Raw genomic sequence first — 12,692 nt, 5'->3', positions numbered from 1 at the left:
ACAGATCTTACCACCCCAAAATTTAATCAGTTTTTTTATTATTAGTAATGGCTTTGCCATTTTCACAACATGGAATCTGATTCATACTTGATTCTCAGTTATTCCTCTCATTACCTTCTCACATGGTAAGCAATAAATGTTATTAGCTATCATTATTTTCATTCCAAATATGGAAATGTTGATATGTTTTTAAGTTGTTATTTATTGACTTTTAAAGAGAGGAAGGGAGAGACAGAGAGAGAAACATAAATTCGTTGCTCTCTACCTATTTTTGCTGTCATTGGTTGATTTTTGTACGTGTCCTGACCAGGGATTAGACCCATAACCTTGGCATTTCCTGAGGACACTCGAACCAACCAAGCCACCCAGCCAGAGCCAATGTTTTTTTAATATCTGACCTAACTACTTTATTTTTTATATCCCCAGTTACATCATTATACCTCAAAACTTACTTGATTCATAATTTTAAGGCCTGCTGTATCTCTCCCTGAATTCTTCATTTCTTTCTAAGTATTTTCTGATTTTGTTGGTTCATTTGTTTTGATATGCACGTAATAGATTTTATTGCTTACTTCTGTACCCATAGAAGTAAGCGATGCCGTCTCCTGTGCTGAAAGGAAGTCTTTCACCTCTCTAATGTGCCACCATTGATTAATTCATGTTCTCTGCCCTCAACCCTAATATTTTGGTCATTTCAAAAGTGAATATATGCCCCATTTCATGAGTCTCCAAATCTGAAAGCAATATTATCTCTCCTTAACCTATTACCTCATACTTACCCCAAATACCTCCTTACATTAAGAATGTAAGCTAGCCCTGGCTGGTGGTGCAATGGATAGAGCATCTTCCCCAGGGCACTGAGATCACAAGTTTGCCAGTGTGATCCCAGGGGATGCCAGCTCTATCCTGAGGGGGCTGGCTTGACCCGATCAGGGCACATGAGAAGCAATAAGTGGGTCCACGACAAAGTAGAACAAATTGATCCTTCTCTCTCTGACACTCCCTCCCTCTCTCAAAAAGAACTGTAAGCTAAGAACAGGGTAAAATACAACCTGTAGACACTGGTTTGCTTCATATTAAATGAGTTTTTGATAGATTATACATCAAAATGTCCTTCTGGGAAAAACTCAACCACTTTTGTTAGGATTTACTTTAACGTAATTTTCTCACTTTAGTTCAGAAGTTTGGGTATAAAGTAGAACTGAAGATATTCAAGAAGGCAATTTGTTGTTTCAGTTGTAGTAGAATGGCATGTGGTTTTTGGATTCAAATAAATCCTTTAATTAAGAAATTCTTGAAAATATCATCTCCTATTTAGTTGGCTGTTTGTTTTGTTGTTAGTTTCTTTTGCTGTGCAAAAGCTTCTTATTCTGATGTAGTCCCATTCATTTATCTTTGCCTTCACTTCTCTTGTCTTTGGAGTCAAATTCATAAAATGGTCTCTATGGCCAAGGTCCATGAGTTTAGTACCTATGTTTTCTTCTATGTAATTTATTGTTTCAGATCTTATATTTAGGTCTTTGATCCATTTTGAATTAATTTTGGTACAAGGAGACAAACTGTAGTCGAGTTTTATTCTTTTGCATGTGGCTCTCCAGTTTTCCCAGCACCATTTATTAAAGAGGCTTTCTTTTCTCCATTGTATGTTTTTGGCTCCTTTATCAAAGATGATTTGACCATATATATGTGGTTTTATTTCTGGGTTCTCTGTTCTGTTCCATTGATCTGTGTGTCTGTTTTTCTGCCAATGCCATGCTGTTTTGATTATCGTGGCTCTATAATATAATTTGAAATCAGGTATTGTAATGCTCCCAGCTTCGTTCTTTTTCCTTAGAATTACTTTGGCTATTCGGGGTTTTTTATAGGGACCCAAAATTGAGACTCATGAACATAGATAAGAGTGCAGTGGTTACCAGGGAGAGGGGAAGGGAGGAGAGGGATGGGGTGAGGGAGGGGAGAGGCATAAAGAAAACCAAATAAAAGGTGATGGAGGACAATTTGACTTTGGGTGATGGGTATACAATATAATCAAATATCAAAATGATCTGGAGATGTTTTCTCTGAATCTATGTACTCTGATTGATCAATGTCACCCCATTAAAATTAATTGTCTAAATAAAATTTTAAAAAATAAAAAGAAATTCTTTAAGAAATGAAAATGAATTGTCAATGCTGATCAATAAAATTCATTTCTTAAGTCTGAGAAAGTTGCCTGACCTCATCAACTCTAAACAAGATGATGTCTAATCAACCATACAGGGTTATTTTTAATATCAAATGAGATAAATTTGTGTAGCTAATTTGAACCTCACAATTGTAGGGGACATGATATTATTCATTTGTTCAGACTCTTGCTGTCTTATTGGGTAGTTTGCAAACCTGGAACACTGTGTTTCTTAGGATGTCTAAGTGTTTGTTCTTTTTGGGGAAGAATTGATCAGAGAAATTATCGTTTTTTGGAATGCTTTTTTTTCATTTCCTTTGCATTTTTAGATTAACAAAAGCAGTGGTATTGTGGAAGCATCACGGATCATGAATTTATACCAGTTTATTCAGCTCTATAAAGACATCACAAGTCAAGCAGCAGGAGTATTGGCACACAGCTCCACCTCTGATGACCCTGATGAAAATTCATCATCTGTAACATCTTGTCAGGCTAGCATTTGGATGGGAAGGTATACAATACATAAGAACTATGCTTCTCTTATTTTCCAATATGCAAGCTACTGAAATCTCATTACTATTTGCTGGTGCTCTCTGTGATATCTTAAATTACATTACTTTTTGTCTCAATTGATATTATATCCCCAGATTAACTTTTGAATTGTTTTATGCTTCAGAACATTGTTAGAGTGCCAAATTAAAGAAAAGTTACAGTGGTTCACACCAGGGAATGTTTCTGTCAACCCCTTTTTGTGCATCCACTCTCCACTCTACATGCTTGCATGACAACAGATTTATAGTTAATACCCTTCTTATAATAGATATTTAAGTTTTTAGATAGTCAAAGCCCTTCAAGAAATTGGGTCTAAGAATGGCAAAACCATCTCAATTTTCCTTAAAAGTATCTAATTGGAGCATTATAATTGTAAATACTGGTTCCAGGATTTGGCAGTGCATCCTGGAATGAACAAGTAGTTGATGGACATATTATATATACCAGAAGGAAATGAAGTCAGCTAGAGTTTTCTGTGATGGTGCTTGTTTACTCAGGCCTAATATGTTATTGTTCTATCTAAACTTTCTTTTCCTTCTCTATAATGCTTTTGGCATGTGAAAGCTCCCATCTGTTGCCATTTGACAAACATGAACATAATTTAAATTTGTAAATGCCTCATTGGAAAGTCTTACATAGATCCAGACATGTTGACATCCTGCCTTGTCATACACAGTAGACAGCAGAAACCTGTATTAACAGTGTCTTTTACCTTGAAGTTAAAAATATGCTTAGCAAGAATTTCTCTTTCATTGTTCGAGTTGTACTTTCTGGTCTATTCTTAACCAGCTGTTTTCCAAATACAGTGTTGTAATAAAATTGTATTTTCATATTCAAGAAAATTATCATTTTCTGTTGACCTTTAATAGGATTGTTTGGTTTTCTCGGTTTGGGATTAAAAGTGTTACTGAAATGCCAAAAGAGTTTAGAACATTATAGGCAGTGTTAAGGCTTATTGCTCCTGTATTTTGTAAAGTTTATCTTTCAAAGACAAGTGTCCTCATTTTCTTTTTCTTTTTTTTTTTTTTTGTATTTTGTTTTTCTGAAGCTGGCAACGGGGAGAGATAGTCAGACAGACTCCCGCATGCGCCCGACCGGGATCCACCCGGCACGCCCATCAGGGGCGGGGCTCTGCCCACCAGGGGGCGATGCTCTGCCCCTCCGGGGCGTTGCTCTGCCGCGACCAGAGCCACTCTAGCACCTGGGGCAGAGGCCAAGGAGCCATCCCCAGCACCCAGGCCATCTTTGCTCCAATGGAGCCTTGGCTGTGGGAGGGGAAGAGAGAGAGAGAGAGGAAGGAAGGGGAGGGGGTGGAGAAGCAAATGGGCGCTTCTCCTATGTTCCCTGGCCGGGAATCGAACCCGGGTCCCCCTCACGCCAGGCTGACGCTCTACCGCTGAGCCAACCGGCCAGGGCCCAAGTGTCCTCATTTTCTGCTTTTTTTCTCTCCCTCTCCAAAATGTTGATTACTTATACACAGTATTTTGAAAGCCAAGAATAGTATTTAACAGTATATTTAAGCTCTATGGAAGCAAATGAAATGAAAGTAATACTTTTTTCTTGTTGCAGTGAAGGAGATAGGGTGTTACTCCTTTTCATGTGCCCTCAAGACTAAAAAATCCAGTGCCAGATTAATAGGTTAGGACTGCTTCTTGCCTTTGTATGTTTTTTTATTTTTAGTTACACCCTGGTACACTAGTTCATAAAAGCCAAACTCTTCAAGTTGAAGAGGATCTTAAGAGGTATTTGTTGGTTCAGCCTTACATCTGATGCATGTTTCCATTAGTGTTTTACATTTATTGAGTACTTATAGGGTATTAGACATTGTGATGAGTGCTTTACATTTATGAATTCATTAAATCCTCACAACCTAATGAAAATATAATTATTGGCCTGTTTCAGATGAAGAAACTGAGGTTTAGACAAATAAATAACATAGATGAAAGTCGGCCCAGCTGAGATTCACAGTCAGGCCTGTAGGCAACACAGCCATGCTTCCACCCTGCATTATTCCTCTCTGGTGTAAAAGATCCTGTACTGCAGTGCTTCCTAAATTTTGATACTCAGTGATTTTGAGGAGGAGCTTGAGATTCTATCAAGCCTCCAAGTAGTGCCACTGCTGCTGATCCATGGATAACACTTGGAACAGTGAGACTGTACTGACGACATTTAGCCAAATGGTAGTCCAACTTATACTTGAACACCTGCAGTCACATGGGACTCACACACAGCCTCAGAGAAGCAAGCCTTTTCATATACACATGGTTCTAATTACTGTGAAATCTCTTTTGTATTATACTCCTCAGATCGCCAGAATCTGGCCCTCTTGAGTCAGGACAGCACAGACTCGAGAACCAAATTGCCTGTGTTCAAATCCTGCCTGTACTCCTGTGTGACTTTGAACGAGTTATTAAACTTTCTTTCTTTGGTTTCCTCATCCTTTTTTGTTTGCTTGCTTAAGTGAGAGGAGGGGAGATAGTGAGAAAGACTCCCTGCCCCAACTGGGATCCACCAGACAGCCCCATCTGGGGCTGAAGCTTGAGTCTACTGAGCTGTCCTCAGCACTCGGGGCCAATGCTCGAACACCAATGGGGCCATTGGCTGCAAGAGGGGAAGACAGAGAGAAGGAGGAGAGGAAGGGGAGGAGAAGCAGTTAGTTGCTTCTCATGTGTGCCCTGACTGGGGATCAAACCTGGGACGTTCGCATGCTGGGCCGACATTATCCACTGAGCCAACTGGCCAGGACCGGTTTCCTCATCTTTTAAAAGAGGATGATAACAATACTGTCTGCTTCATAGGACTCGAGAGAGTTGAGTTCATATATGTAAAATACTTAGAATAGTACCTGGCCCATAATAATATGTAAGATTTAACTATCATTATCACCAGATTATTGCTGTAGTCTACTTATTAGTGGCGTTGCCTTTTGGAATTCCATAAAAAAGTTTGTTCTCTTTTCCAGCCCCTCAAATATTTGAAAACAGTCATCAGATTCTCACTGAGCCTCTGTTCTTCAGGATAAGCATCCCCACTTCCTTCAGCATTTGTTTATATGAGTCTCTTCTATGTGCTGGAGGCTTTCCTGATGATCCTTCATCTGTCAAAACACCTTTCAGGGTAGCATACAACGGAATGCTCTATAAGTGGTCTCACAAAGACAAGTAGAGCAAGACTTTTCTTTTTCTGGTCACTGCTCTGCTTGGAAGGTAGCAAATAATCAGGTGAATATTATATAGGTTTCATTGGCTGCTTCTGTGTCTCCTGTTGTTTCTTTTATCTCTGTCCAGAATGCTGTCCTTCATAGACCTCTGCACCTCACTTTTACACTCTAAATGTCAGAGAACTCTGTCACTCTTTATGGATTCAGTTATGTTCTCTGCTCCTGATGCCCAAGTCCACATCTTTAGGTGTAAGTTATAAGCTTATCAAAAGCAGAGACCCCAATTCATCTGGGTCTGGCATAATATGTAGCACCTAAAAGGCACTTAAAAGTTGAAATGAATATATGTAGAAAAAAATCCAATGCATTAGATCCACATCCATCTAGGTTTTCACTCAGTTTCACCATTTCAGTTTAGTGGTCACCCTATTTTTCTGTGTTACTAAAGCATAGCATGTAATCTTTTATCACGTCCTATTGATTTGTCTTTCATAATGCCCCTTTTATCTTAAAGGAGAATTGCTGAAATAAGGATCTAATTGGTTTTTCTCCCTCTAGACCAGTGGTAGTCAACCTGGTCCCTACCGCCCACTAGTGGGCGTTCCAGCTTTCATGGTGGGTGGTAGCAGAACAACCAAAGTATAAATAAAAAGATAGATTTAACTATAGTAAGTTGTCTTATAAAGATTTATTCTGCCAAACTTAGCAAAAATCTGACATAAAGTACTTGGTAAGTAATTATTATTATAAGCTTTAACTTGCTGTAACTCTGCTTTATAAATTTTATAAAGTAAAGTTACTTCCCTACTTTATAAATCACCATTACTGTGGAACCGGTGGGTGGTTAGAAAATTTTACTACTAACAGATACAAAAGTGGGCAGTAGGTATAAAAAGGTTGACTACCCCTGACTGTCCCTCATACTGCACTCCCAACTAATCTTTCTAAATTATTATTTCAGTGGGGGTTTACTTTCCAGTTGATCAAACTCTAATTGTAGTCTGCCTGTCAGAACAAGTTTAAACTTTTCATTTTGATATTCAACGATCAGATTATCTCTGCCATATTTAAGCAAACTTTTCCCTCAGTTTTCTTCCTAGAGCATCATGCCAGGTTCCTTGTTATGTGCATGCACACACATGCATGCATGCACACACACACACACACATTTTTTTCTACCTCCACAGCTTTGTTTCTTCACCTAGCAAAATACTATCATTTTTTTATTTCATATTTCCAACAAGTTTGAAATATACTCATTTCCTCCTTGTTTACTTCACAGTTATTACATGTAATGCACATTTGACATTTGCGTGTATTGTTTTATGTTCAAATTGATTAATTTTAAAGTGACACCTCAATGTCATATATTATAGCAGAGAATTAAAAACATGTTAGAGATAGCTTCTAACCTTAAGTTTATAGTCTAGTGGCTATATTATTTAAACATTCAGTTTTTGTATGATGAAAAAAGTAATACATGCTTGATGAAGAAAACCTAAAAACTACAAAATAGCACAAAGGATAAAAGCAAATTAAAATCACCTCAAAAAACATTTATGGAGAACCTAAGACAAACTCCCTTTATTCAGAGAGCTTACAGTTTATGGATAGACCCACCAATAAACAGCCAGTTGAAATACAATATTTCAGTTCTTTAATTGAGGTGTATGCTGGTTTTAAGAACAGGGAGATGATATTTGGAGCTGAGTTACTGAGATTGGAATTTACCAAACTCACAAGGGTATTCCAGGAAAGGAAAACACTACTCCAAAGTCCCATTCAGGACACTCTAAGATTGAGGGTCTCCAAACTTTTTACACAGGGGGCCAGTTCATTGTCCCTCAGACCATTGGAGGGCTGCAAATACAGTGGTCCTCTCACTGACCACCAATGAAAGAGGTGCCCCTTCCAGAAGTGCAGTGGGGGCTGGATAAATAGCCTCAGGGGGCCGCATTGCCGCCCACGGGCCGTAGTTTGGGGACGCCTGCTCTAAGTTGTGGCTGGAGTAGGTCGATGTCACTTTTCTTCCCAAGATAAAAGAGCTCCTTAAGGATAGAAACTTTGCCTGCTATCCCTTTTGTATTTCCTATAGCATTGATACTTCAGACTAAGCTATCTTTTCATTTATATGCTCATTATCAGCATCAACACAGGAAGGCTTTGATGGCAAGGTCCATATTTTAGAGAGTTTTGTATCCTGCTTAGTGAATAAATCATATATTGGTTGAATTCATTTATATAAATATCATGATTTAAATGAGCTAAGTGGTTTTCAGAAAGACCTGAATATTTCTAGTTCATATTTTCTCTTTAACTGTTGCAAAATTTACATTTTATCCAGTTTTTCTTTATGAAATCTGCCCCTCTTAGTACTTATTCCCTAATATAATTGCTTTCCCTAAGGAAAGCTTTATACTGAGGTCACATAGATGTTTGATAATGTTTTTTAAGGTAATGGAAACAGTTTAAACTAGAATGACAGCAGAGAATATCATTGTTCCAGCTCGGTTTTCACCTTGCAGGGTGAAGCAGCTGACGGATGAGGAGGAGTGTTGTATCTGCATGGATAGTCGAGCTGACCTCATCCTGCCGTGTGCTCACAACTTTTGTCAGAAGTGCATTGATAAATGGTAAGTTATCTGCTGTCCTTAAGGGATAGGCAAAGGAAAAAGGGAGCGTGTATATGAATAAACTTTAAAAAAATACAAAAATATTGTAGTTAAGTATAAAAGATTTTGTTCTTTAGTATTTTGAATTTTATGGCATGCCTCCTAGTAGTTAAAAATATATTTTTTATTTTTATACTTAAAGTTTATAAAATGTGTATTAGTTTTAGCAGTTTACTTTAGCTGTTAGGAGATTTGTGCCTGACTCGAGCCTAAAATCATACTCTTTCTTTTTACTTATTTCTACATATTTCCTTTATATATGATTAGAGGAAAGAATATGAACCCTGAATAATTGGACCTGGAGGAAACTTTAGAGCTCAGTTAGTTAAGTTCATTCTATAAAATAAGAATCATATTTAGGACAATTTATAATTGATATACAATAAACTACATGTATTTAATAAGTACAATTTGATGTTTTGATATGTATACCTGCACAAAAACCAGTATCACAATACAGATAATGAACAAGTTCATTACTCCACAAAGATACCTTGTATCCCATTGTGAAATCTCCTTCCCACCACTTCCTTCCTATGCCCAGACAACCACTACTCTACTCTCATCTCTGTAATTTGGATTTTCTAGAACTTTTATAACTGTAATCATACCGTATATCCTCTATTTTTGTCTGGCTTTCATTCAATGTAATTATTTCAAGATTTACTGACATAATATGTATCGTTATTTCCTTTTTATTACAGAGTATTCACTGTATGGATATACCACAGCTTATTTACCTGTTTACTTGTTGATGCACATTGGGTTATTTCTGATTTTTTGGTATTACAAATAAAGATTTTTTTGACATTTCTTCTTTTGCTAAAATAAATGGAAATTCAGTCTCCAAATTTAGAAACTAAAAACACTTTTTTTTCAGAACCTGCCCATCTATCCAAAAGTATAAAATCTAGATCTCTTCAAGTACCAACTGAAAGACATTTATCCTTATAATTATTTAACTAAAAAAGTAAAGCAATATTATAAAACCACTTTCACTTACAGGTAGGACAAGGTTTTAGCACATACAATATTGGCAAGCTTGTGGGGAAACTAGCACTTTTATATATTGTTTGTCAGTATATAAATTGGTGCAACCGCTTTGGAGGACATTTTGGCAATTATTTTAACTTTTAAAAGCAACTTCATTAAAGCATAACATACACGCAAGAAAATGCATCCATTTTACATATATATTTCAGTTCACTTTGACAAATTTTTACAACCATGTAATAAGTATGACAATCAAGACACAGAACATTTTTCTCTCCCAAAATGTTTAGTTCCTAGGACAAAGTTAATAGGAATCAGAGATCTTTGCTTACATTACAAGTAATAATGAAAGTTGCAGATACTTTTTTTAAGAGAGAAAGTGAGAAAGAGAGAGACGGGACGGGAGTGAGAGGGTAAGAAGCACCAACTTGTAATTACTTTAAGTTGTGCGTTGATTGCTTCTCATTTGTGTCTTGACTGGGGCCAAGCCAGTGTCCCCTTGTCCAAGCCAATGTCCTTGGACTTTTCATGCCAGCAACCCATGGTCTCAAGCTGGCCAGCTTAGGGGTCATGTGAATGATTCCCCTACTCAAGCCAGTGACCCCATGCTGACAAGCCCCTTGCTCAGAGCCAGTGACCTCGGGGCTTTGAACCAGTGAGCCCAGCATTCTGGGTCAATGCTTTATCCACTGCACCACCACTGGTCAGGTGCAGGTACTTTCCTATCACATTACATAGAGTAAATATCATTTACTCCCATCATAGCTTTGAAATCATGGCACTTTTCAGACTCACCAGGACATATTTACTAATAAAGCTCTTATATACATTTGTGGACAAGTCATTTTATGGACATATATTTTGGGTAGTGGAATGGCTAGTTAATATGGTAGGTATAAGTTTAACTTTTTAAGAAACTGCCGACTTTTCCAAAGTGGTTGTACCATTTTACACTTCAACCAGTAGTTTATGGGAGTTGTAATTGCTCTACAACTTTGTCAATACTTGGTATAGTCAATCCTTTTAATTTTAGCCATTCTATAAATGTGTAGTGGTTTTAATTTGCACTTCCCTACTGACTGATGATGTTGAATATCTTTTCATATGCTAATTTACTATCCGTTTGTCATCTTTGGTGAAGTGTCCATTGAAAGTTTGGGAATTCTTTATATATTATGGATATATAACCTTTACCAGATAATATGATTTGCAAGCACTTTCTCCCACTCTGTGATTTGCCTTTTTAGTCTAAGTATGTCTTTCAAAGAGCAGAATATTTTTATTTTGATAAGATCCAATATATCATGGGTGATTTATGGACAGTGATTTTAATGTCATATCTAAGAAATCGTCTATCTTCTGAAAGCTTTATATTGATAGTTTTTAAATTTTACATCTTGGTCTATGATTCATTTTGAGTTAATTCTTTAATATGGTGTGGAATATCAATCAAAATTCTTTTTATTTTTGTATATGGTTCCAATTGCTCCAGCACATTTTGTTGAAAAGACTACCTTCACTAAATTACCTCTGCACCTTTGTTGAAAAGCAGTTGTTCAAATACATGTTATATTTCTGGGTTCTATTCTGTTTTATTGATCTCTTTGTTTATTTCATACCAATACCACAGTATCTTGTTTATTATCTAGGTTTTGTAAGTTTTAAAATCGGGAAGTGTTAGTTCCCAAACTTTGTTCTTTATCTCAAAGCTGTTTTAGCTATCTAGGTCTTTTGAGAATCAACTTCTCACTTTCTACCAAAAAAAGCTTTAAAAAAAGCTGTAAAGATTTTGATTGGGATAGTGTTAAATAAATTTATCAATTTGGAGAATACTGACTTAATAATATCCAGTTTTTCAATCCACAAACTGTATTTCTCCATTTATTTAGGTCTTGTTTACTCTTAAAATTTTTTGTAGTCTTCAGTGTTGCGTATCTTTGACAGATTTATCCCTAAGTACTTTATATTTCTTATGCTATTTTAAATATTTTTTATCAGTTTGATTGTTGCTATTATATAGAAATACAATAGATTTTTGTGTATCAATCTTTTTTGTGTGTGTGTGTGTGTGTTTTTCTGAAGCTGGAAACAGGGAGAGACAGTCAGACAGACTCCCGCATGCGCCCGACCGGGATCCACCAGGCACGCCCACCAGGGGCGACGCTCTGCCCCTCCGGGGCATCTCTCTGTCGCGACCAGAGCCACTCTAGCGCCTGGGGCAGAGGCCAAGGAGCCATCCCCAGCCTCCGGGCCATCTTTGGTCCAATGGAGCCTTGGCTGCGGGAGGGGAAGAGAGAGACAGAGAGGAAGGAGAGGGGGAGGGGTGGAGAAGCAGATGGACGCTTCTCCTGTGTGCCCTGGCCGGGAATTGAACCCTGGACCTCTGCACGCCAGGCCGACGCTCTACCACTGAGCCAACCGGCCAGGGCTTGTGTATCAATCTTATAACCTGCAACCTTATTAAACTTATTTATTAGTTTTGATAGCCTTTTTGTAGCTTCTATAGGACTTTCTTGAATGGCTAAACATCATTTTTCAAAAATATTTTTTCTGGATATAAAATTCTAGACTCATAGTATTATTTTATTTTTCATTCTCATTTGCTTTCATTCTCATTTTTGCTTCATTCTCATTTTTCTTGCATTGTTTTCTTTCAGAAATCTCTATCCTTATCTTTTTTCCTGTGTGGATATTATACCTTTTTTTCCCTCTGGTTGCTTTTAAAGTTTTTTAAACTAGTGTCATTATCAGTAGTTTTAAGCAATTTGATTATGATGTGTTATCGAGTAGTTTTCTTCCCATTCCTTGTGCTTAGGGTTTATTGAGTTCTTTGGGTTGTATAGGTTTATGGTATCATCAATTTTGGAAGTTTTTCGGCCATTAATTTCTCAAGTATTTTTTTCTGTTCTCCCCCCTCTCCTTCTGGTACTACAGCTACATATATGTAGACCACCTTCTTTTTCTTTTCTTTTCTTTTTTTTTTTGTTGTCGTCATTTTCTCTTTGTTTCATTTTGGATAGTTAATATTGCTGTCTTTTCAAATTATTCATCTTTTTTTTCTACAGTGTCTAACTTGCCATTAATTCCCATCCAGTATATTTTTTTACTTCAAATATTATTGTTTTCACCTCAGAAAGTTTGATTTGAGTAT

At 37.1% G+C, this 12,692-nt stretch overlaps 1 protein-coding gene across 3 annotated transcripts in view; it reads left to right on the top strand.

Moving 5' to 3' along the window:
- RNF141 (ring finger protein 141) overlaps nt 1–12,692 on the top strand; it is a 44,478-nt gene that overhangs the window by 28,404 nt on the left and 3,382 nt on the right. For all 3 annotated transcript variants that reach the window (XM_066250945.1, XM_066250947.1, XM_066250946.1), the window contains exons 4-5: nt 2,494–2,675; nt 8,402–8,509. In XM_066250945.1, coding sequence (XP_066107042.1) covers nt 2,494–2,675; nt 8,402–8,509 — 290 coding nt within the window. The remainder of the gene's footprint in view (nt 1–2,493; nt 2,676–8,401; nt 8,510–12,692) is intronic.

Source organism: Saccopteryx bilineata, chromosome 1 (assembly GCF_036850765.1).
Source record: "Saccopteryx bilineata isolate mSacBil1 chromosome 1, mSacBil1_pri_phased_curated, whole genome shotgun sequence".
Lineage (NCBI taxonomy): Eukaryota > Metazoa > Chordata > Mammalia > Chiroptera > Emballonuridae > Saccopteryx > Saccopteryx bilineata.
Note: the sequence above shows the minus strand (reverse complement) of the source record. Positions and strands in the feature narration are given on the sequence as shown.